The sequence below is a fragment of the Sinocyclocheilus grahami genome, unplaced genomic scaffold (genome assembly GCF_001515645.1).
Source record: "Sinocyclocheilus grahami isolate Dianchi unplaced genomic scaffold, SAMN03320097.WGS_v1.1 scaffold111.1, whole genome shotgun sequence".
In the NCBI taxonomy this organism is placed as follows: Eukaryota; Metazoa; Chordata; class Actinopteri; order Cypriniformes; family Cyprinidae; genus Sinocyclocheilus; species Sinocyclocheilus grahami.
In genome coordinates this window covers 222,487-249,600 of record NW_015505290.1, presented here as the reverse complement: position 1 = coordinate 249,600, position 27,114 = coordinate 222,487, and the positions used below count along the sequence as shown (strand labels likewise).

General features: G+C 39.5%; 1 protein-coding gene and 1 pseudogene across 2 annotated transcripts; one reads left to right on the top strand and one right to left on the bottom strand.

The window, feature by feature from the left end:
* Window positions 1–6: 6 nt before the first annotated feature.
* LOC107589078 (voltage-dependent calcium channel subunit alpha-2/delta-4-like) overlaps window positions 7–27,114 on the bottom strand; it is a 29,974-nt pseudogene continuing 2,866 nt past the window's right edge.
* LOC107589042 (leucine-rich repeat and transmembrane domain-containing protein 2-like) lies at window positions 12,749–24,476 on the top strand. 2 transcript variants are annotated; one of them, XM_016277348.1, is made up of 4 exons: window positions 12,749–12,872; window positions 16,563–16,722; window positions 19,229–19,825; window positions 21,145–24,476. In XM_016277348.1, the coding sequence occupies exons 2-4, from the start codon at window positions 16,662–16,664 to the stop codon at window positions 21,600–21,602; spliced, it is 1,116 nt and encodes a 371-aa protein (XP_016132834.1). In that variant the 5' UTR covers window positions 12,749–12,872; window positions 16,563–16,661; the 3' UTR covers window positions 21,603–24,476. The 2 variants fall into 2 exon arrangements, with proteins under 2 accessions (XP_016132834.1, XP_016132833.1); XM_016277347.1 differs by lacking the exon at window positions 12,749–12,872 and adding an exon at window positions 13,943–14,012.

Genomic DNA, 27,114 nt, shown 5'->3' with positions numbered 1-27,114 from the left:
TGTGTTTACTTGAGGGTGGTAAGCGTGACAAGACTCAGGCCTTCTTCGTATCTTTTGAGATCTCATGCGGTCACATTTCACTGAGGCATTGTGTGCTCAGTGGTTAAGAAAAAAAATGAAGAAAAAGCAAGAATAGCCAACAAACAATTGCTTTATACCGCAATCTAGTTCACAAATATATATATATATATATTTAAATATAATACACTTTAAGTTATACTATGGGTTGCTTTAAAAAAAAAAAAAAGGTGCACCCAGTACATTGTGTAAAAAATTTCTAATGAAGTAAATGTACTGTTTGCACCTTTAAGTGACTAAACGGATCTCATTCAAAGCTATGATTCATCTCCTCAGTGTGTGGTCTGTGGAGCCTGATTTAGCCAGTAGCCCCTCACTGCAGAACAAAGGTCCAGGGGGCGGGGGTTGGATCCACATCTAGGGGGTGGAGATGATAGGTTTAGGGGTGGAGATGGGTGGGTTTAGGGATCAGGGGGTGGAGACGGGTAGGGTTAGGGGTGGGTTTAGGTATATGTAAGGTGGGAGGAGTTGGATCTGGATCCAACCTCGCCCCCTGGATCTTGTGTTCTGTAGTGAGGACCATCTCGATTTAGCTGGGGTTTTAAGGCTATATTTGACCTCTTTGGGCTCCATGGTGATTGGTGCGTACTGCCGATAACAGTCACAATCTGCCTGAATCACCACCAACAGTAAATTACTATCAGGAATCTGATTAATTACAAACACCCTGCGGGCAATAACAGAAAGAAAGAAGAGAGAGAGATTAGTTAATGGCATCTATAGTAATAGTTAATGGAGTCTAGTTAATGGCATTCTTATTACAGGCCATGTTTAATAAAAAGAAACGGTTATTCAGAACAAAATGACCGTTTTTAAACATTTCAGTAATGTAGATATAGGTTAGGAGAGCGTTTGGTGCCGAGTAGACACTCGTGGTAACCATAGCAATATATACTGTAAGACTGCTCGTCTCAAGCACTTTCCACTATAAACTGTAACGTACATCAACCAAACATACTGTAAATACTGTCATTTGTATTTGACTGCTCATAGTGCCAAAAGAAAGACAAACTGTGCCCAAAAATGACTTCTAGATTAGAAATTATAGTTAAACAACTGAAACCCTTTAATCTCGTTGTATAATTAGCACACTCAAGTAAACTGAGACCTTGTACAGAAGTTTGATAAATTTGCTCACCATGTTAATTTTTCAAGAGACGAGATGCAAGAGGACCATAATAATCCTAGCCATTATTGATAAAGAAAATGATTATCTAGTGAAAATAAAGCAATATGCTTAAAACAGCTATTTTCCTAAATATTACTGGCATATCCTCTCTGTTGTACTGTAGATTTATTTTCCTGTATATCATTTGTCTTCACCACTAGAGGGCATCAAAAAGACAGGAAACTATGTGAAGGCAGTAGAGAGCTGACTGTGAGCATAGGTTTTCTTTTGCCTGACAAACTAATATATTAACAATGTGTTTCAAACAGGATAAATCCTCCTCCGAAGGGCACTTTGGAGTGAGAACGATCATGGCCGCCATACTGAAGGGTTGTTCCAAATTGAAGTGCTCAACTAGCCACTTCAAAGGGCCCTTCGGAATGAAGGATTTCAAAGGGTACAACTGATGGACTCTTCGCTCCCATGATTCTTTGTGCAGGTTTAATTTTCGTAAACCTTAATTGGTTCGGCAAGATGACGCAGAAGTACGTTCCAAGGATTTATAAATCCAAGAACAGCTTAATAAATCACAACATTTTGCAAATCATACTTGACAAGAGCTTATTAAAATATATGTATTTTTAATTGTGATATAATATCCAAAAAACAAAAACAAAAAGTAATTGCGTTGCAAATCCATCCCTGGTCAAATTATCTACAAGCAGGGGTGCCCAACCCTGCTCCTGGCGATCGACTGTCCTGCAAAGTTTAGCTCCAACTCTAATCAAAGACACCTGCCTTTACTTTTTTAAGTGATCCTGAAGACCCTAATTAGTTGCTTCAGGTGTGTTTGATTAGGGTTGGAACTGAACTTTGCAGGACAGTCGATCGCCAGGAGCAGGGTTGGGCACCCCCGATCTACAGTATGTGTGCTCTTACTTTTGACATCTCCCACACTTGATCATGCTGTTGGTTTCTTTGATTGACGGCTCATAGACGAAGCTGGGATACTCGGTGTCACTGGGCTGCAGAATGTCCCCCTTTGACTTCTTACTAGCTACAAAACAAATCTACAGTTATCGTTCAAAAAAAAATATGAGCGTTATGAATTCCAAAATGCAGGGTCCTTTTATTATACGCTTTCAACAACAGTGTGATTTGAATAATTTAGACAGCAATAAAAAGTCACTTTCACTCTTAAAAATAAAGGTGCTTCAAACGGTTCTTCAAGCGATGCCATAGAAGAACCATTTTTGGTTCCACAAACCATTCAGTCAAAGGTTCTTTAAAGAACCATCTCTTTCTTACCTTTTTATCATCTGAAGAACCTTCTTTCGCCACAAAGAACCTTTTGTGAAACAGAAAGGTTCTTCAGATGTTAAAGGTTCTTTATGGAACCATTTAGACAAAAAGGTTCTTCTATGGCATCGTGAAGCACCTTTATTTTTAAGAGTGTTGATCATGAATAACAACATAACCAAATCGTTCTCTGCTCTCTTTTTCACACACAGCATTAGCAATATCACACACAGTGATGGAGACAGCACTTACATGAATGGAATAAGGTCTTGGCTGTGAAATGTCAAGATGAAGGAGGGTTACAGAATTAAAGATATAAGAGGGCAGATGAAGAAGGAAGACACAGGAGCCCCCATACAAACAGGTGAGTAACACAAGTGAATGATGAAGTGATGGTATTACTTTACACCAGGGGTCTCCAAACTTTGTCCTGGAGGGCCGGTGTCCTGCAGAGTTTAGCTATAACTTGCCTCAACACACCTGCATGGAAGTTTCTAGTATGCCTAGTAAGACCTTGATTAGCTGGTTCAGGTGCGTTTAATTAGGGTTGGAGGAGCTAAACTCTGCACTCCAGGGGCCTCATGTATAAAACATTGCGTAGATTTCATTCTAAATGTGTGCGTACTCACAAAAGCACGAAAGGGGTTATCATTAAGCTACTGTCTGTGCGCGACACCTGTGTACAGTTCTACTGTCATCGGACCTGTTCAAATCAGCCAATGGACTGTTTGATCAACAAGCACATCCTTATGTCTGTCATTACCATCTGTGTTCCAAAGCCATCAGACAAGTCAAGTTCACATCAATGATCATTATTCGTGCAAAAGTATTTTCTCAGAACATGACTTTTGCTATTTAGAGCACAATTTAAAGCGGAATTGTCATACGCTAAGCAATCCTTGCTGTGATTAAAACATTAAATCGCATACCACAGGAAAATAGTTCGAAAGCAGCACATCCACTGCAAATATTTCTGTTTAAATTCATATATACAAATGTTGTCATTTCTGGATAATAATTTCATGAAATTTCAGTGCTTAACTTCATTATTCAGAGTGTCATATTTAATCTACAATGTAGGTCAAATGTAAAACCGACTTTAAAATCATTCTGTTTGCTTCCTTATTTCATTCCCTCCAGTAAAAGAATGCGTACGCATGGTCTAGAGCAGGGGTGCCCAACCTTGCTCCTGGCGATCGACTGTCCTGCAAAGTTCAGCTCCAACCCTAATCAAACACACCTGAAGCAACTAATTTGGGTCTTCATGATAACTTAAAAGTTAAAGGCAGGTGTCTTTGATTAGAGTTGTAGCTAAACTTTGCAGGACAGTCGATCGCCAGGAGCAGGGTTGGGCACCCCTGGTCTAGAGCAGGGGTGCCCAAACCTGGTCCTAGAGGGCCGGTGTCCTGCAGAGTTTAGCTCCAGCTTGCCTCAACACACCTGCCTGGAAGTTTCTTGTCTAGTACACTCTTAAAAATAAAGGTGCTTCACGATGCCATAGAAGAAACTTTTTGTCTAAATGGTTCCATAAAGAACCTTTAACATCTGAAGAACCTTTCTGTTTCACAAAAGGTTCTTTGTGGCGAAATAAGGTTCTTCAGATTATAAAAAGGTAAGAAAGAGATGGTTCTTCAAAGAACCTTTGACTGAATGGTTCTTTGTGGAACCAAAAATGGTTCTTCTATGGCATCGCTTGAAGAACCTTTTGAAGCACCTTTATTTTTAAGAGTGTAAGAGCTTGATTAGCTGGCTCAGGTGTGTTTGATTAGGGTTGGAGCTAAACTCTGCAGGACACCGGCCCTGCAGGACCGAGTTTGGGCACCCCTGGTCTAGAGTGTCCGCACATATTTACGCCTAGTTTATTTTTTTTATAAATCCCGACATGTGCGTGGAAAATTGCGTATACACATTTCCATGCCCATTTTGTGCGTACGCAACATTTATACATCAGGCCCCAGGACCGAGTTTGGAGACTCTTGGTTTAAACTGAGCTTTTTGCTTTACACATACCCTCCACAAAGGGATCTGAGATGCCACAGACTGTAGATGTTGAAGTCCAGTAAAAACGTGGCAGAGAGAAAATGTCTGATTTTACAATGGATGAACTGAGTCACTGATGTTTTAAAGCACAGAAAATGTTCTGACAAACAGCCACACTTACAACAGGAAGTTCGACAGGAACCATCTCAGTGCTGCCAAAAGATTATAAAAGGGCTGAGGGAGGAAGGAAAGCAGAACGAGGGAAAAAAAGGAATAAAAGAATGAAGCTGGCATCCTTTCATTTCAATTACACTGAGAATTTCTGTTCAAGAACTTATGACCGAAGCCATATATCTTGTCTTTTTTTTCTCTTCACCATCACAAAGGGTCATGGTGTGAAGGCCAAGCCTTTATTACGATCAGCACTTACCTGTGACCTCCACCCATGCACACTGGATTGCAAGAACAGCAATGTAATGTTTTACAAGTGACACTGATAGCATCTGATGGTTGTGTTATGGTAGACGTTATTCAAACAGACAGGACAATGCTTACACTTTGCAGGGGTCGAGCGCCGCTAGCAGAGTGAGGATTCACCTTACACATGGGCTGATAGTCATAGAGTAGCACTCTGTGGAAAACAAGCAGTGACAGTGTTTACACCTTAACGCATTACATCCCATTTACATTTAATGCACATTTTGCTGGGCTCTAAAGGTTTTGTAACACACAAAAACGTTCTCATACCTTTTGAACATGCCCATTTTTAAGAGCAGTGACCTCACCGACCCATCAATTTCCCCCAGAAACTTGCCAACCTACACATACAGAGACACGAGGCTTCAAGACATTGTAGTTATTTGTTATTTATTCCAACAGGATCTCTTTCTGGTTCCCAACAGGAACAATGACAGCTCAGAACGAATGCATCTGTATTAGTTCTTTTTCCATAGGCATACTGACTTAACTGTTCAATAAAGCACTGAAATCCAATTTTAAACAGCATTTGGGCTCCGTAAGGCTCCAGGCCCACATCAGAGTCAGCGTTTACCGCACCCAGTGTGCTGAATTATTCAGATAACCTCGCTATCCCTCCCCTCCTCTATATTTACCCTGATGATGCACTGTTCTCCCTCTCTGTCTGTCTCTCTCATAGGACCGCTACTAATGATGGAAAACACCTCATGCATTTATTTAATTATTTATTTATTCATTCATTTCCACAGTCACTTTTCTGTGCTGAGTCAACATCAAACAAAGTTTAAAAAAAAATATTTGTTATGCACAGCATAAATGTCCTTATTATTTTTGACCTGTTTAGGGCACTCTATAGATAAAATTTTACTGCGTGTCATTTCCCAATCTTAACCTAAATCTCCAGGGGTTTGAATGACTGCAAACAAACACTGAAGAGGCCTTTTGTATCTTCTATATTTTTCCATGTTGTTGAAAGTCTTTTAGAATTTCTAATAAATAATAAATTAATATAAAATTAATATAAGTTTTACTTATCTCTTATCATCACTGTTGAAGTCATTTTGGTGGCATTGGCTAATGGAAAATGTTAGTAGTAAATATAATATGATTAATTAGGTATTGTTTGAGCAAACTTTCAAACTTACTCCGATATACGTCATTTTACGTCATTACAGATGTTTAGTGGGTTGTGAATGCCATTTCATGTTGACCTTAACCTGTCACTATAAGCGCTCTTACATCATCCCTGTCCTTAGAGATGATGATGAAGCCATTACTGTCAATGACGTAGCAGTTAACATCCTGTGAACACAAAACATACAAAAAAAAAAAGGAAAAGCATTTGTCACATCGAATTAGTTTTATGGAGGAATGGTGATGCATATTCTTATATGTCTACAAATGCTCTAGATATGCACTATAAATACTATACTGTAAGATACAGTACTCGCAGGATTATCAGTACAGCTTAGAGGACAAAGCCCTTCTACTACTGAACACTGTGAAAGAGAGAGACAGACATTGAGAAAACAGAGCATTTGCATATATATATATATATAAAAGTTTTGAAGATATCTTTTTAAGTTTTATGGTATTGTGTTTATTCTCGTATTTGTAATAAGTACATACATCTATGTTATATTAATATGAAGCAGAAAAACGATAATTGATATGAAATCACAGGCTCAGGACTGATAGCTTCAAACTCAACTCCTGCTTATAACATCACTGTTCTGCCTTTGAGCTATCACATGATCTGTGTAGGCTCCTGTGTGCTTTTAGTCTAGCCGTGCATCAGATGAGAATAGGGACAGGAGAAGCAGAAACAAACAGGGACCTGTAAATATTTAGTATAACTTCTGTCAAAGATCCATACATATATCTTCATTTAAAGGGGTCATATGATGCTTTTTTAAAGATCATTATTCTGTGTATTTGGTGTAACAGAATATGTTGACATGCTTTAATGTTCAAAAAACACATTATTTTTAAAATACTGTACATTATTGTAGGTCCTCTATGCCCCGCCTCTCTCAAACGCTTCGTTTTCTACAAAGTCCCTCCTTCCGACAAGCGCAGTCTGCTCTGATTGGCCAGCTGACCCAGTGCATTGTGATTGGCCGAACACCGCAAGCACTCGTCGGAAATGTAACGCCCCTTACCATAATTGCGAGCTTCAGCTTTCAAAATAAATGTAAAGACAGAGCCCAAAAGGGGAACAGAGTCGCGTGACAGACACAGTGATGAAGCTGCTATGTGTTTGCAGTACACAAGCCACGGTTAAGACAGCTGACTCCACTTTGATGTGTCTCTCTCGCTCTCTCTCTCTCGCGCACACACACATGATGTGCAAAACTCTGCATTTGAACAGTCAATAGCAAATAAAAAAAAAACTAATAACAAAACAGTAGCTGATTCAGAAGCGCCAGACTGTCATAGCAAAGTCAGAATTGCCTCCTCTCCTAGGTTCACGAAACGGTCGTCCATAAAATGCATTGCTGTTCTGTTGTAAGTAATCTTAAAGATTCCTAAATGCATCTACTTTCGGAAGGCCAAATAAAGTGCTTTTGCTTTCGCCTAGAAACACACAGCATCTCCCTGACATGGCTGCTTCAACACTAACTGCGGTTACTGAAACCACGCCTTCTTTCTTTGTGTGAACATTTGGGCGGCATTATGCAAATATTTCCACATAGTGAGGTAGATATGTGGGGCGTGTTAGAACGAGCCGTTTTAAGGGGGCGTGGCAGAGTCTTAACTTTGATAAAGAATATCTCTTTGGTTTTGAGACTTTAGTCTTTGCAACTTCAGGGATCTTATCTATGCACAATCAGCTTGTAACACTCCAAAGAGAAAGGAAAACTTGAAATCGCATCATATGACCCCTTTAAGCATTTGTGTGTCCTTCTGTGGGACCATTGTTTCCCTGTAAAAATATTGAAACAACCTTAAAACAAGAAATTTATTTGCATTATGCTTTTTTAATATACACTGCTGCTCAAAAGATTGGGGTCAGTAAGTTGAAATTTTTTTTTTTTAAATAAATATTCATCAAGCATGCATAAAATTAATCGTAACAGTAAAAAGTAACCATAGAGACTTTTACATTTATTGCAAACAATTCTGTTTCAAATAAATGCTCTTCTCTTGTTCACATAATCCTGAAAAAAATGTCATATATGTCATGGTTTCCACAAAAAATATGAAACAGAACTAATAAATATTAAACGGCTTTATTAAACCGCTTTCAAAACTGATAATAAAGAGAACTGTTTACAAATCAGCATATTAGAATGATTTCTGAAGGATCATATGACACTGAAGACTGGAGTAATGATGCTGAAAATTCAGCTTTGCCAACACGGGAAAAATTACACATTCAAATAAAATTGTAATATTATTTGAAAGTGAAGTGACATGTGGCCAAGTATGGTGACCCATACTCAGAATTAGTGCTCTGCATTTACCCATCCAAAGTGCACACACACAGCAGTGAACACACAGTCGTGGTATTGAAGGCGTTTGGAGAGAGCGCTGCACATTCACTCCCCCCACCTACAATCCCTGCCGGTACGAGATTCGAACCCACAACCTTTGGGTTATGAGTCCGACTCTCTAACCATTAGGCCATGACTTCCCCACGATTTCACAATATCTCTGTTTTTATTGTATTTTTGATTTAAATGTAGCCTTGGTGAGCATAACAGACCTCTTTCAAAAAACTTACTTAAAAAATCTTACTGATCCCAAATTTTTGAATGGTAGTGTAATTTCTTTCTTTCTTTCTTTCTTTGGTTTGTTTTAAATTACACTGTAAAAATTACCTGTACATTTTACAGTAAAATACTGGCAGCAGGGTTGCCATCCAGTTACTGTAATTTTTACAGCTGTAATTTCTACAGCATTAAATTGCTGTACAGTAAATTACTTTAATGTGTGTATGCTATATTTAGAATAGTCTTAAAAGTTGTTAAATCTAGCAATGAAATCCTATCGTGACTGCGCTGCTGCAACCCTGATGCGTGAATCTGGGGTTACAGATATGAATGTAGGGTGAACGTGATTTCACCAAGTACCAGTACATTATGTTCCAGGATCAACAAGGATGTCGATCGTTGTTGATTCCAATCAACCAATCATAATTGAGGGATAAGGTTTCAAGAAATGTCAGTTTTAGGCTTACAATCAGTTATAGATGACACCCTTGTTATTCACCTATCATTTCTCTCTGATTTTAGGAATTAATAAATTAGGGGTAGGGATTGGGTTAGGTCTATATTTTTGGACAGTAATGTTGATCCAGGATCAACAAAACTTGTTGATCCAGGAACATGTCGTACATGGCAAAATCACGGCGACCACTACTACTATAGTTACCAAACATGAAAAATAAAAAATAAACTGAAATAAGAAGTCACTTACCACAGTTGTGAATCCCTCCTCTTGCTGCTCCCCGAATCTCGACCATTGAAGATCCTACAATGCCTCTGTAGATTTGAAATTTACAGCAATATACTGTACATTTGCGTCAAACACCACGTGCCCCCAGAATGCATTGCTGTTCACAGCAAATATGCTGTATTTTTAGAAAAACAGCCCGCTGCTGTAAAATTTTGGTGTCATTTTTACAGCAGTTTGTTACAGTGTATGTTTATGCTTAAAAAATGCCCATGGGGTTGGGCAAATAAGCTTCAAAGATGTATACTCTCATAATATTTTGTCTTACATAACTTTGCGTCACAAGTAAATTTGTCTTGTTTTAAAGATTATGTATGTGTGCTCTAGGGGCAAAACACTCATTCTCAACTAGGCCTGAGAATAACCTTGTGCAAATTACACACAGACATTAATGCCGCTCTTGCTCACTGCATGCATCTTTAATCTTACAGTGTGTACCATATTTTGCACTGCTGATGATCCTTGTAGATTTGGATTAAAACATTTCAAACATCAAAACTGTAAAAATAATCACTATGGAGTTTCATCGGCTTTGACATCACTGAATAAGGCATTAGTTAATATCGCTGCAGTCAGGAGTGAACACAGACAGTGGTAATGTGGCAGCTGAAGTGGAAGAGCGTTCAGGGAGGCATGGAAAATCCCAGTGGTACAAGAAGAAAGGGAGTGTGTCCTCCCCGGGGAGGATGTAGAGAGTGATATCGGCTCCGCTCCCAATTCTTTTCGAGTGCCTTCTGGACTCTCCCACCCCTCTCTCAACACTCAGCATCTTCTGTTTGTATCATAAATGTCAAACAAAAGCCTGTGCTAGGAGTGTCACCACTAACATTATTGTGTTTGTCTTCACCTCCCATCACAGAATGCACAATGTTTAAACAGATAGGACACATCCGGCAAGTATCACACACACGCTTGTGTACATATCCTTATGGAGACATCCTGACATTTGTTTTATAATATAATATATATTTTAAATTAATATAATTTATTATTACATTTTACATTTGTTTATTAATACTTTTTACAAGGTTATCAAAACATGAACGCAGACCCAAAACAAACATACATAAACTGACAGCAAGCAATAAATTGTAATTGCAGTATAGATGATTGGATATATTTGTTTTAGTACCCGAGTGGCTATGGACCAAAACCTTTTTTCCAACATCTCAAGAAACATCTGTACCCCAATGGCTATGCAGAAAAGAAACACAGACACAAAAATAAGAAAAGTTAATGATTTTTATATGCAATTAGTATTATAACATATCAAATGAAATACACCAATTAAGAAACATGTTTGTGGAAATGTATATGTGAATAGTTGACAGACATATTTTTATTTTTTTTGCTGAAGACCCTGTTCCATTAGACTGGGATATCATCCCAGCATGCATCAGTGGCCGCCCACTCTCACAAGCTTAAACATACAAAGTCTCAGTCCTGATAGCTCATACATTAAACCTGGCATCTCGTTCCTCAACCCTATACCTCATACTTCAGTTTATTAAACCCAGTACCTCATATATCAAACCCGATATCGATATATAGATATATAGAATATATCTATATATCGATATATATCTATATCTATATACCGATATATAGAATTTGCAATCAGCTGACGGGTCTGATTAAACTGCAGTAAATTGTTCGTTTGAGTAAAAATCTTTTAACTTCAATAATTCAGAGAGTGAGAGACCAGAGTAGGACCATCTATCATACTGAAGCTAATTAATAGACTTGTAAAATAAAGAGCCAGAGAGTGGAAGGCAGTGTTGGTAATAGCTGCTATAGTAGCTGCTACTAATATATAGGTAATAGCAGGGAAGATGGCTAGCAGAGGGGAGACAATCTATTGAATATATAGACGTGTATTATAAAGCTCTAGACCCAGCAGACATACTGTAACAACACTGGAAGATTACAGTCACCATGTCTCCTCCAGCATCCTAAAGATTTGGACAACACTGGAATGAAGATTACCCAAAAATAGTGATGAGCGAGCTCTCAGACGCATCCCAGCACAGTTAGAAGTGTGAATGACGGAAGACATGTGACTCAAGCAGAGCAGATAATTTAGTAAATACCCAGTTTTCTGAGCTTCTTTCATTCGCTTTTCTACACAAACATCCCACACACAAAAGCAAACACAATGATGTGATACAGCATGAAGTCTCAACCAAACCCTCAGACCGACAACACGGCAAGCAATCAATCCAACTTAAACTGAACAGATTTGACCATTTTATGGTTAAATACAAAACCTTTAATGAGGGAGCAATGGGATGTGAAGGAGAAAAGTAGAGAGTGTGAAATATATGTGCCACTTTCCATGAATAGGCTACAAAAACAGAGCGTGAAATGGTCACACTTTATTTGAAGGCCCAGTTCTCGCTATTAGCTAACTATTAATTATGACTTTTGCCTCAGTGAACGCCTAATTTGCTGCTTATTAATAGTAAGGTAGTTGTTAAGTTTAGGTATTTTAATAGGATTAGGGATGTGTAATATGGTCATGCAGAATATGTACTTTATAAGTACTAATAAACAGCAAATAAGCTAGTAATATGCATGCTAATAAGCAGCTAGTTAATGGTGAGAATTGGTCCCTATACTAAAGTGTTACTCATTAAGTCTGAATTATTAAAATTAATTTGATTAATAGAAAATAGACATTTGATAATTAGCTTGCTATGTTAATTTTAGATAAAAGTAAACAATCGTTTGAAGTTCGCACAACAAAAAACATGGATTTGTGCATCTAATGCTTTCAAAATCAAAAATTCATGAGATATAAAAGTGTTATGGAATGGAGGCAGCGAGGTGTGTGTATTCATGAGTATGTGAATGTGTGCTGCTTCAATTATGTACAACAATATCTCGTTAATTAAGAATATGATTCTTCTGGTCGTAATAAGCTTAATGTCCTGTCCTCAGCTCATGTGTGTGGGTTACTGAAGTAGAAATGAACTGAGTGTGTGTGAGTACATTGTACTTAATGTATTGTTTTACCTGGTTCACTGATCTGTGCAGTAGATTATGCGATATTGTATGGTTTTAAGCTTAGCTTAATATGCATTTCAAATTCTAAATTATATTCATGTATTCTAAATTATGCTAGTGTAGTTAATATCTATTTGAATATGTCAGGACTGAAGTGCAGGGTGTATGCGATGGCAAACAGAGCAGCAGGGTCTTTACATTGCATATTATCGCGAAGAGCTCAAGTAGCATACGCTAACAGGGAGTCAAAAAAACACGCTCTCAATCCCCCCCAACTCTCTCTCTCTGTTTCTTTCCCTCTGTTGCTTAGGTAACATGATGTCAGTGCAGCCCCTACCGACACCTTGAAGACTCACCACCAAAATATGACACCGTCCTCAACGTGAGCTGCACTCATGGAATCATCCATGTACACACCTACATACGTACTTCATACAGAGCTTCTAATAAGGAGAGAAATGGCATGGTAAGGATTTAATGGAGCTGTAGTGCTTTTTCTTGTCGATGTTTGGCTTGTGAAAGCATGTGGGTGGCACTGAGGTCCTTCTGAAGTACACAGTGTGTTGCAACAGCCTACAACATATAGGAGGTAAACGCTTCTGATGTCGCAGAATGCTTTTCCTCTTATAAATAGCAGCAATGGATGTATTTCTCCTTTTTTGAGGTGCTGGTGCTTCAGCGTGGCCAGCATGCCTCTATGCATTATTCAGCACACCAGGCAATAGCAGGAATCTTTGTATATGTGGATGACGTTTGGTCTAGTTAGTCCATGTGAACAATGGCCAGTACATGGATGATTACATTCCTGCACTGTTGCTGTTATGATGTCAGCTTGATGACATTATAGAGCGTAAAATGCTATCTATCTATCTATCTATAAAGAATCAGCTGTTTTCTCGACCCCTCCTCTCTCCCCTCATCCCTCACTAATGTTACTATCTTTGAAAAGGCTGGCACACGTTTACACTGCACGCCTCACCACATGCACATATGGAGAAAGCAACACACACACACACGCACTTACTCACACACATACTCACACAGACACACATGCGCACCAAAGGCTAGCCTGAGGACAGCACGCGCTTGAGAGACAACCTCCTGACACACACACACACACACACACACACACACATGAGAGTGCATTCTGTGGACTCAATATACCAACACAGAGGCGGGCCGATCTGCTGGAAACCACAGAGAATTGAAAGACTGGAGCACACCTCCCCCTCCTCTTCCCCCCTCTCTCACTCTCTCTTTCACACTCTCTCTCTTCTCTCTCTGTGTCCTCCTCTCTCTGAGCAGTACAGCAAGGCATTGCGCAGGATTTAACTCCCCTCCTTCATCTCCCTCTTCTTTATTTTAATCGGGGTTTTTTTCTTCCTCCAATCCATCTCTCCTTCTGTGGCAGCCGTTGCTCTTGGCAGTAGAAGGATATATTCATTTCCATATTGGAGCGTTACGAGAGCTGCTATTCGCTCATTTCTCCCACAACCATGTGTGTGTGCGTGTGTGAGAGAGAGAGTGTGTGAGCTTTGGGGGGGGGGGGGGGGGGGGGGGGGTTGGGGGGGGGGGGGGACGCCGAGAAGGACGGCATCTAAAGACGGTGAGTGAAACACTGTTAACCTACTACACACGCACACATTACAATTTGCCTTGATTATGATTACCATGTCTGTGCATGATGTTTGCCGAGGAATGTTTTTTATGAGACAGACTCATCAGCCTGTTGTTTTGGGTATAGAGCATGTGATGTCCAGTTTTTTTATATAGACACAAAGGAAATTATGTGTATGTGAGTGCAGGTGATGTGCTGGAATGCTGCTTTTGTGTGTATATAAGCATGTAGGAGTGAGATGGCATCTACAATATCCAATCATGTGAACACTTGCATATATACACATTTACGGTAGGACTAAAAACATGTGTAATAGGTTTGTATGTCTTTATGCATACTGTATATGTGTTGCTTGAGTGAGCGTGTGTTTGTTTTTGCGAGCGTGTGTCTTTATTTGTGATTCTGCTCTTAATAATTTATCCCGTGGCCTCCGTATCTTTGTTTCTAGCGGTTCTTCGCTCTGCCGTTGACTTCGATTGCCTTCTTTTTTGCGTGTGTGCATGAGAAAGAGAGAAAAGGGACCAGAAGGACTGGTTCAGGGGTGAATATCTAAAGGGCGTTTCTATTTACTTATGTGTTACAAGTCTCAGTAACAACAAACAACCTGTCACACACACGCATAGTTGACCTTGTGCATTCACAGGAAGTTAGTAGGGCGTGGGGTGAGAACGAGTGAAATATGTGCTGAACTGGACGTGGAGAGAGATGCTGCTGAAGTGAGAGACTATTACATCACGTGTGTGTGTGTGTGTGTGCGGGCTGCATGCTCGGGAGTCAAATGACACATCGCTCAACTAATTATCCTCTCTTCACACACACAAACTTGCATATTATCATACTCTCAAACTTGCATGTTCTATGAAACTTAATGCACAGAAAATGTTCACGTGTTTAGCAACTCCAAAAGGTGTTTGCAGAAACTCTCACTTGCGCGCACACACACACACACACACACACATACACACATACACACATGCAATATAACCTCTAAATGTCTGCACATTTTTCCACTGTGCCGTTTCGAATGACAGCCTGGTGAATTGGTGTTGCGTTGCGCAAATACGCACACACAGACACACACGCTGTGATGGATGTGGCAGGTGACAAGGCCGAAGTGTCACAGAAAGGGAGTCTAAGACAGCAGCAGCCATTTTACAGCAAACCGGCCTGGCGTAAACAGAAGCAACTTGTAACCTTGTGCTCAATGATCTGAGACACACACATTCACAGCATTGCATTACACAACTAGTGTTACATAATGGTACGTAATTATAATAATAATATTCCCGTCTCCGTCATGTGCTGTAAGTGTTTCAGTGTCATATTACTGTATTGCAATTAACTAAATCGTGTCTGCAGTGCCAGTTCTACTATGGGTTTGTACCCTGGAGAGTTGTATTACAGTAAGCACCGCTCTATTGCAAATGGCTTTGTTAGTTCTGTTGCTCAGATGTTGCAATTTCATAGCTCAGGGGACTTAAAGGATACTTCAGTTATGTTTGATTGAGGTATCAAGTTGTCTCTATTTCTATTGAAATTCTAGAGGAGAAATACAATTAGGAACAAATGAGACAATTGATATCATACGACATAACTTTTATGTCAGCAAAACTTTATGTACTTGAAGTTGACCCTGATATTTTAAAATAATATAATTTTTATAATACACATATTAAATACACAGTATATTTTTATATACACATCAAGTTTTATTTGATTGTTTTTTATTTTTAAATTATTGCATTTTTTTTCTATTTTTTATGATTTAATATATTAGTTTCATTAGCTCTTAAATCACTGGGCTTTGCTTGACATAATTTGATGAGAAATATTTGAGCTTGGCATCTCAGTGTTCAGCATCTTTAAAAAAAATCTGAGAACAGTTTGAGACATTGTCGTGATCACTTTAGAGGAAACAGTTCTGAGATTACTGGAGTCTTTTTCACAATAAAAAAATGCGAGAAGCAGGAGATGTAAGCATAAACCTCCATTTAATCTCATCTGAGAAAAAAATTTAATATTAACAGTATTACTAACTAATAAAATATTTAAATGAAATAAAAATCCTTTAAAATATTCAAAAGCTCACATTTGTGATTTTTCTTTCTCATAGGATATAATGTAATTGTATTGTCCATCACTGCACAGAACTGGAATGTTAAATAGTCTAACTGATGATACAGTAGAATATTGAAAAGATTTGAGAAGCACAATGTTGCAATATTTGTGTTGAAAGTGAATTGCTAATTTGTTCTTTCCTAATTTAAGATGCCTAGACTACATACAGAAGGAATAAACCTTGAAAACCTGAAACCCAGAAAGTGAGCGGATTCGGAAAATAAGCCATGACATGACAGTGATACTGTTGTTATCAATATGTCAAGGTTTATTTGAGTTTCACCGCAGCTACTAAAGACACAAACCATACAGCTCACACACTAAGTCATCTATGCAGAGTCGGGCAGAAAACAAGAACTCACCTTTAAAAGTCATATTAAGTACAGAAAAAACTGACTACCCTTCAAACTCTCTCTGCAGTCTCGTCACTGGCCCCATATCGCTGCCTGTGGAGGCTGGCATCAGGGCCAGCTGATGCCACAGCAGATCTGAGGCAGCTGCAGTTGTAGAAGCGCAGACATGCAACTCAGCACTGCACCTACAGTGGGTCGCAGGAGGAGAGGAAATCCGGACAGCCAAGGTGAGCCCAACATACACATTCCCCCTTTTGAAGGGGCTGGGCTTCAAGAGGATTTAAGTACTGATTCCATTCATACCGTTTTAAATGCTTTATGTGCAAATAGTGACTATCAATGATCTAAATCAATTTTTTACATGTTACCAGAACACAGACTGATGATGCATTTCAGGAAATGATCAGTTTTATTCATATGTTTGTGGGAAGAAAGGTGGTGTGTGTTGACGTATGTGTCCGTGTGGGTGTGTGTAGAGTGCAGCAAACATCACCAGCTGCCCCAGCAACAGATGGATTAGGATGGCTTTAGTTAATGTGTGTCTGATTAAAGATCTGCAAGAAGCAACACACACACACACAGAGTTCTGCTGCATTGTGACATACTACTGTATAGTGAAAATATTTATTTTCTGGTATAGCGTCAGACTTAAAATCTGTATTGTAAGTCAATACTTAGTCCATATAGCTTTAGTTTTTCTGGGAAATACAAAGCTTTTTGAAAGAATATCCTAGCCAGTCCTTTCAGTTTAATAAAAGTGAACGAGGAGCTCCAAAATGACAAAGCACCATAAAATGATCTTAAAAGACTTCTGAAGCCATAAGCTAGCTTTGTGTGAGGAAAAGCCTGTTCACTGATTATTCACTGATAATCTTGACATCCATACTAGCTCTGCTTGATATGTTTATGAGAGATCTGTGAATGAATCTGATCCTTTCAATTAATATGTTGATCCAGTTGTAAAATGTGTTTGAATGATACAATCAGAAATCTGACCGACATGGTAGTCGAAATGAATAGTGAATATAGTCTCACTACATTATGGCTTTAAAAGACTATAGAGAATAGAATATATAGTATTTAAGTCGTATGAACTACTTTTATGGTGCTTTTGTGTTATTTTGTTGTTTTAAAGCTGCAGACCCCTTTAAATGTTCAGTGCATGGAAAGAAGCAATCAGCACTGTCTTCAAATTTCCAAATTTCTTTAGTAATTTGCTTTATTTATTCTGGGAACTGGAGTCCTCCTGTTAAAATGAGCAAATCCTAAAAGCTAAGAAAAGAGGGACACTTCGTAACATTGTAGTGTAGGCACAGAATAGACGTTCATCCTATTTTAAACTAGGTCCACTCGCTAGGAGATTTCCGTCCTTGCCACTGACATACAGCCTTCTTTGTGGCTACAGGATTGTTCTGAACACATAGGGAACATGAACACAGAGAAAGAACATTGTGTTTCAATAACAGCAGTCATATGCCTATCCTGATGTGCTGACACACATTTGTTCTCAGCCGAACAGAAGAGATGAGAGAAAAAGGGGAACTTGTGCTGGAAAGAAGGGATATACTGGAAATTGAAGGTTGATGGCCAAAACAGCAATTCTAGAATCATTCACAACTACATAGTTTAGAAGGACGGGTTAATTATTGAGATTACACAGAATTGTGTGAGTGTGTATGAGAGAGTGTGTGTGTGGTTGTGATGATTGTATGTATCTCTGATTACAGAAGGATCAGGGTGTTGAGGCTGGTCAGGATCAGATATCTGAGTGCTGTAACTGCATCTGTCTGCACTCAAACTTCCAGACACACACACACACACACACACACAATCAGCAATGAGACAACTGGGAACTCAACATTTAAAACCTTCATATCCATTGATAGCATGGGATTGTTTCACACAGACAGAGAAACATTGCTCCCCACCCTCTTTACACAGTTGCATAAAAGAGAGGTGACGAACAGTTGGCAAATGTTTGTTTTGTCATGGCAGAGCAGAGGACGTTCTTTGTTTAACTTTGAGGCACATTATATTCCCATCATACAACTGAAAAAATTCAGTTGAAATATTGAAAGTTTTGTGCGTTACGTTATTGATTTTCAGTAAATAGCAGGTAAAATTTGGGTCTTTTCCTTAAACAAAGCAAGCGTATGGCTTCGGAAGACTTTTGAATATAGCACATAAGTATTATAGAGTTTTTTTTGGTATGTTTTTTGTGTGTGTCATTTTTGGAGCTTGACCGTTCCAGTCTCCATTGATAAAAAAGCATTTTGAACTTTCTCAATATATCTTCTTTTGTGTACTAAGGAGGAAACAAGTCATACAGTTTTGAAGTGACATGAAGGCAAGTAAATAATAACACGATTTTCATTTTGCGGAAAAATAACCCATAAAGAGTGCACCATAAACAAGTGAGTTTTAAAAAAAATAGCCTGAAGGTGCTGCAACAGATAGCAGCTACTTTCAGCATCTGCAACAAAAATACTGCTGTCTAGAGGTCTGTTTTTACGATCACATAAGCTCCAGTTTAAAATAGTGTAGTGGGAGCAGCAGCTACAGGTTCAGTTCTGTCGAGCACTGGTCCCCTTCATTAAATACTGTACATGTGATTCACAGTGGCACTAAATCAACACCTGTCACATCTTTCAGAACAATCAAAGCAGCTTTCAGGAGGAAATGGCTTATGTCAACTCTTTCAGACACATCTGTTTTTTTTCTTCTTTCACACAGGTCTACTAGGTGTGCTGAGTGTGTGTGCTACGTTACTGCAGTTATGCGCTGGCTGTCCTTCAGAGTGTGTGTGTAACTCACTGGAAGCTAACTGCAGTGGGCGGAGTCTAGTATCTGTGCCCGCACTCACTTCTCTCCCGGAGGGCACACATACCCTCCTTCTGGCCAATAACCGCCTCTCCTCCCTTCTGATCTCTGCCTTCGCCAACCTAAGCACCCTGGAGACACTCGACCTGTCCAATAACTATCTGGACAACCTGCCTTCCAGACTGTTCCGTGAGCTGAGTAACCTGAGCGATTTGAGTTTGCGTAACAACAGCCTGACGGTTTTGGATCGCGAGTTATTTCGCGGTCTGACCCATCTGCGGAGACTGGATCTGTCTCTGAACGGCTTGGCCGCTGTGCCTCTGGGCCTGCTGGATGAGCTGCAAGGGCTGACCTGGCTCTCCTTGGCTGGGAACAGACTTCACGCCCTGGAGAGAGCCACATTTGAGCCTCTCACCAACCTTCAGCACCTGGAGCTGGGCATGAACCCCTGGGAGTGTGACTGCAACCTGAGAGACTTCAAACACTGGATGGAGTGGCTGATATATCGAGGTGAGGACGTGTGTGGGTGTTTTGATTCTCTGCAGGTGTACAAACACATCCTTTGAGCAGTAAGCCACACGAGGCTGTGCATTACTGGGATTTTACCTTAAGAGGTGTTCTTTGGCACAGTCCAAAGCGGACTGCCTAAAACACCTTTAAAGTCACTATCTTCAGTGACATATTGTGCCTATAAAGCGGCGAAAAAAAGCTTTATTAAGCCTAAACAGATTGAGCTGTAAGCTAATGGTAAGTGCATGTACACCAGACATATTGTAGGACATGTACCAACTCTCTCCCTAATAATTTCCTGTCTATCTTTTGTCTACCACTGGCAACGAAATGTGGCAAAACCCCAAAAATCATTGTGAAGCAGAGAAGCCTATGCTTCTTATTCTCCATACTTCTCACTTTCCATTTTTCTCTGTCTTTCTCAATCCTTCTACTCTGAGTCAGAGAAACTCATTTCATTCTATTTCAGAGCAGCTTTGAGAGGGAGGGGGATTTGAAACAGACATGAGTGTCTGAGTCACAAAGCTTTTAAAGTGAGAAAGAGACTCCAGTCAAGGTGGGCTCTGACTCTCTTGGTCTGTTCCAAAACCTAGTGAGCTGCCTACGGAGGCAGCATTTTGAGGCATCATAGATGCTCTCTTGACATGAAGATAGGTATCTTACTTATGCCGCCTTCTGTATTGACCAAATTCAAAGGCAGCATTGCATGTTTATTTTCATGGAGATACCACAATAGAACAATTAAAAATTATATATTATTCAATACTAAATAAATAAATAAAATAAATAGATCAGTGTAACAAAAAAAACTTGATTATTTTACCCAATTTTTGTGTGTGCCATGTACTTAATGCATACTGGATTATTGCATAATTATTTTGATGAGATGCCATTGTCAAACTGCATTAAAATCAAGCAAGAGTGGACTATACTGTGCACACACACACAAAAAAAGAATAAATAAAATAAAAATTGTGTGGCATGTGGAGTTGCTGTCTATATAGAGCACTCCAAATCAGTCCCTCATGAGGTTCCATGACCGTTAACATGCCGCCTTTGAAGGCACCAGGCAGCATGGCGGCTTACTAGGTTTGGGAACAGAGCTTCTGTATGCATGTCAGGATTATTAATTATACACCAGCTACCGCTCTTCCTCTCATACAAACACACGCAAATTGAAGAGGGCTGCTGACCCTACTAGCTGTGCGGTGCTATTTTGGAGGGCTTAAAGCAGCCATTTAAATTCATTAGAGGTGACTATTGCTTACCTCAGAGAGCTAAAATTTTGATTTGTCTTTCTCTATTGCTTTCTGTCGTAGGCGGTAATGTCGATGCCGTTGAGTGTACACTTCCAAAGGACTTAAGGGGTCGTGACATCAGGGGTGTTCCTGTGGAGATGTTCAACTACTGTCTGCAATTGGAGGATGAGAATGGGGGCGGGGCTGGGAGCACAAAGGGTGGATCTCCACCATGTTTTCGAGGGACAGCCACTCCGTCGTCTGAAGGTGCAGTGGTACGTACGGAGGCGGAGCTACCAGACTGTGTAAAGCAGCGTTATCGACCAGTCAGTGTTCGCAGGGCGATCGGTACAGTAGTGATCGCTGGTGTGGTCTGTGGAATCGTGTGTATTATGATGGTAGCTGCAGCAGCGTATGGCTGCATTTATGCGTCTCTAATGGCAAAATACCAGCGAGAGCTAAAGAAGAGGCAGCCATTGATGGGTGATGCAGAGGCAGAAGCCGACGCGGAGGAGAAACAGATCTCATCAGTTGCATAGGGGAATGGGGGAGAGGGGTCAGAGGTCAGCCACAAATATAAAGAACACTTTACTGGTTGAGCTGCACATTTGATGATCATTTAGCTGACCAGCGGAAGATTCATCAACCCTGTTTTCTGTCACTCTGTCCTTCCTGAGACCCTCTCTGACTCGCAGACTTACACTTTACTCAAACTCTAAACTTTGGCCTGTGACCTTTGACCTATTTGCCCCAGGACAAGAGGGACCACTCAGCACTTTAGAACTCCCCCACCCTCCTCCAATGTTGAGAGGATCTCAGCAGAGGATGTGTGGATGCAGCTGTTCAGTTCTGAACCCTGATGTTTCTAGAGGATCATGTGCTGTCATTAGCATTAGCCTCTGTAGCAGCCTAACCATCAACCCAAACCTCCAAATCATAACTCTAATCCCAACCCCAATCCTAGACCTTTAACTCTAATTCCAACCTCTCAAACCTAATCCAAGCCCCCAACTCTAACCCTAACCCTTTATACAAACCCCAACCATAACCATCACCTCTACCACGGGCTACACCGGGTCACACATCACATCAAAAGCCAGTAACACTCATTATAATCGATACTGTCTACAATGGATACATTCTGATGCATTGCACCGTAAATTGATGCCCCAATTTCTGACATATTACATGGGCTTTTTCTACTTCTCCAAAAGGACAAATTGATTTGGAATGTTGACTTTTAAGTGTTGACTCATGCAAACAGCCTCAATCTTGTCAACCGATGTGCTTGGTGTAGACATGGTGTAATCCTAAACTTCCAACTATACTACCAAGCCTAACCTAAAACTTCCAGTTCTACTCCCAAACCTTAATCCTAAACATACAACCCAAATCCCTACCCTTACCAAAAAAAGTCCCCAACCCCAAACCTCCAATTTTTGAAATATTCCCACCTTATTTATCAGCTATAATATATTCTATACAATGTGATGTGACCCCAGTTTTATGTTTTAAGTGTGAGGTTTGTCCTTTGTATTGTGTGAAAATAATTTGTGTTGATAACATTGCTTTGTTTGTTTACTATTTGCTGTTTCTCCATGTTCATCTCTAGAGGTCAGATGTGTTTTTGTAAGACTAGAAGAATCCAGCCCTGGTGTCTGTCGTGAAGTGTCTTGAAGTATCGTGAAGTGCTAATGTAGAGCAGGCTGAAGACTCTGTTGATGTTAGTGGAGGGTGGCAGATCGTGGCTATTGGAACTGTTAATTACACCTTGGTGGCTAAAGAAGCACAGTGGCCCTGTATGATAGCTGCCCTCAAAACAAAAACAGAAAGACAATAGCTCAGAAGGAAATAAGAAGGATAGTATTTTCTGTGCAATATAAATCAATGTCTTTCTTGATCTGTTGTTTAATTCTGGACTAGTATGTCATAGCTGATTTAGTCTGATCTTTTCTCTTGGGCTGGCGATGGAGGAGAATCGATTGCGCCTGTGTGATCAATCTTCTGCTTGTGGACCAATTTGCATAATCCGCTTTTCCTTGAGGGCAGAAATTGTTTGGACTAAATAATTCAGACATATTTGACTTGAGCTTTCAGAAGCCAACAGATATTATCAATATAAGCTTTTATGCGGCAAATCAACCGCAGCGACTGGATGAAAAAGAGAAAGAAAGACCGTCAGAAACTAGCAGCACACTGTAACCAACATATTCATTTCCTCAGTATTACTGAAAATTTTGAATCCGAAAATAATGTTGCTAATAATGTCAAGAGTAACATCATCATTGGGTGTCTTGCACAATGCTGCCATCTATAGGAAGGATGTGCAGTAGGCACAAGGGTATGGAGCAAATATCACACCACCTCATCAGGATTTAGGAGATGCTCTTCCGTTGTAACTATAGCAACAGTCTTTCCCACACACTATTCATTACCAATGCAAATTACTGGTAAGGTTGCTGGCAAAAAGTTGTAAATCAAAAGTACAACTAATTTATGTGCGAATACCCACATAAATTAGCAGTTAAGCATCTAGGACATTGTCTCTGTGTTCAGTGATATTTGCAGCCATATGCTGAGTATATATAAGTACAGATATACATTTATTCAAATGTATGTTGAATATATGTATATATTTTAATCTGTGTCTTACAAATTATTTATAAACAATAACTTGATTGCAAAAATTGAGTATACGTTTCCCTGCGTTTCCTGTGCAAACTCCTTTTGTAGAGGAACTCTTAAAAATTCTCTGTCAGAGAATTCAGAGAAAACTCATGGATTATTAATGAGAGGAGTTTCGACTAATGGCTGCGGTCTCTTGTGCCATTACTGTTCATTTAGCTCTTATTTTATACAGCATGTGTCAAAGGCCTATACTCTGCACGGGGCGACAAAACACGTACCCTGTATGCTCTGTTATGAAAAAAAGAAAAGACAAAAGCACTTTTGCCACTGGTGGACTAATACTTTCCTGTCAAATTGAACTTATTGCAAATATTCTCAAAAGGGAGCACATGCTTGTTTATTGACAATGTCAGCAATGCGCTTTATCTGAATATTAGCCGACAGAGCAGTCGTGATGTAATGTCGGTGAATATGAAGGGCGGTTTATGACTCAGCTGGGGTGTGTTTACTCTCTGTCCTGGCTTTACATTTAAGAGCAGGGACACCACACACTTCACTACGCACCCTCGCTAAATTAAGGCTTTGTAAATCCCAATTGATGGATGAGAGGAAAGGATTTGCCCATTTGACTGAGCTGAGAGCATCTTCAAGATCTTTATGAAGTTCTGGTTTCATTTCTTATAGCTTATTGATGTGACCCTTTCTTCACTTGACCTTTTTTCTAAGACTGATATGAGATCCTTCTTTATATTTTCGCTTGATAAAAATCCGTTTGAAATATGATTTGTGAGCTGTGATATAATTCTGTGTTAAAAATGAATAAAGAATGTATTTCCGTAAACGTTGACGTGTAAGATTCACCAAGCACTCACACACAGTTTGCTCAAAGTAAAATAATAAAATATGAGTAAAATATTCTTTAGTTTTACACAAAATGGAGAAGGATCCGGATTTAAAATCTGAACTGGATGGAAAAACCAAGGAAGTCAAGCGTTAGCTGATTAGCATAGTCTAGTTAGCCCCTGCTGGTAGATAATAAAACTACACCATTACGGTGATATAATGCATCTTTTTCCATTGACTGACTTGCATGAAATTGATTAAAAAAAGATTTAAAAGAATGAGAATGCTAGCAGATAACTAAGTCCAACTTCCAATGACTACCGGATCTTTTTTTATATAAATGCAGTAATACAAGTAATGAGTTTTGAGTGTCTTCATGAGTACAAAAGAAATAGCACAAGCAAAGATCATGTTGAGGAAAAGAGAGGTTCATGAGGAGGTGAACTCCATACATGGTTGCACATCCATACATGGGCACATGTGCACACACACACACTTAAAATGGACAAAGATAATGGCATCTCAATGGGCGGTTTTTCATCAGCACAGGCTAATATAGAAGAAGAAAAAAAGATAAGAATAATCAGGGAAAATCGTACCTCCAGCAACTGCTGTCTTTTTGTTCACAGGGACTGTAACAGACGTGACAGCAATCCCAAACCTGCTATCCACTACAGGGAAAGAAAAAAAAAATACTGAGCACGATGCTCTTAGCAGGGTGTAAAGTCTCCTAGTCTGTATGATGTGGACTGCAGGGTGCTTGTCCTTGTGTGCGGCCCTCTATAGGGACGTAGTACAAAAAGCGTCCAGCTGGATTCTCTGCCGCACGCCGATACCAAACAGGGAAATGGTCCAGAGTAAAAATATTCTCCTTATCTGATGGAGATAAGAATTTTCTGCAATGAAACCATTAAAAAGAGATTAATATAAGTGAGTGTGTGTGTGTGTGTGTGTGTGTGTGTGTGTATATTACAAGTTACAAGTATTCAGATTCATCTACTATGGTCAGTGCCTTATTTACGTTGATTATGCATATTAATATGATTAGCATCTGTTCATTGATTTATGTATAACCACATTAACTAAAGTTTATTCTCTTAATACCACATTATGTTTTACTGCCTGTTCCTCTTTATCTTCCCAGTGATGAGTGTATTTTAGAGTGCATACTGATGAAAGTGATATGAAGTGCTGTTGGAGTGGGTTGCCTTAAGAAAACCTATGACAATGCAGATACGGTCTATGCAACTGACTCGTGACGCAGACAGCAGGAGCTCTTGATTAAAGGTACTCACTTCGCCACACGTTTCTCTACGCCGACATATCTGATCATTCTCATGAGGCCGTAGCGTGTGCCCAGGAACGCAGTCTCCACACCCCCATCAATTCTGCACACGACAGAGGTGAGTTAAAAGAATGAGAAAGGTCATGGGCGAGCACGTAGTTGACTTGTGAAACTTGTCTGTGATGCTGTGTGCGTGGGTGGGAAGTTTTACCCGGAGACATTGAGCAGCAGTGCGGTCCAGTAGGCTTCCATAGGAGCTGTGACCACTGCGTCAAACAGAGTGTGCTGCAGAAGTCTTTCATCATCTGAAGAACAGAGAGAACAGAACTCAACTGCAGATATCATCAATCATTATAGTGTTTAATTCCATAACAAAATGGTTATGCTGTATACAGAGAATACAATGTACAAAGATATGAGATGATTTACAAGTGCAACTAATTGTTTAGCTCTGTTCCAGAACCTAGCAAGCAGCATCCAAACCTAAATGTAACCTTGTAAGTGGCCTGTATGAAAACTCTACATAGGCAACAAGTAGGGTTGGATGCTAGTATGTTGCTGAGACAACAGTGTGCTACTCTAATAAGCAAAGTATAAACACATATTCTGTAAAATGATCATTTTTTCATTAAAATTACCAGTTATTTATATTTTACAGTAAACAATGAAATAGCCATTTATTTAATTTCACACAGCTCACTGGCTTTTGAACAGAGCGTTTATGTTGTGTTTGTTGCTTAAAGGCATAATTCACCCAAAAATGAAAATTCTGTCATCATTTACTCAAGTTGTTCCAAAACTGTATGAATTTATTTCTTCTGTTAAGCACAAAGAATGTTGGTAACCAATCAGCTGTTGGTAGCCATTGAATTCCATAGTATGGTAAAAAAATACTATGAAAGTCAATAGCTACCATCAACTGTTTGCTACCAAATCTTCTTTTTTTGCTCAACAGAAGAAAGAAACTCATGTAGGTTTGGAATAATTTGAGCATGAGTAAATGATGAGAGATTTTTCATTTTCAAGCACCTTGTTGGCTACTTTCTTGATAAAATGCTTTTGTTTTTGCTCATTTGTAATTGAACATGAATTAACCCTAACCCTAAAAATGAAATATCAGGTTAAAACTTGTAGTCTAGTGTCTAAAAGCCTTTAGAGACAGAACTCACATTCCAGGTCTGGTTCTTTCCCTGTTCACAGCCTGAAACTGTGTCAGTTTGCGATGATCTGTCTCACAATATGTCCTGAAATATCAAAAACCATCAGATTAGAGTATATTACATCATTTCAGATGT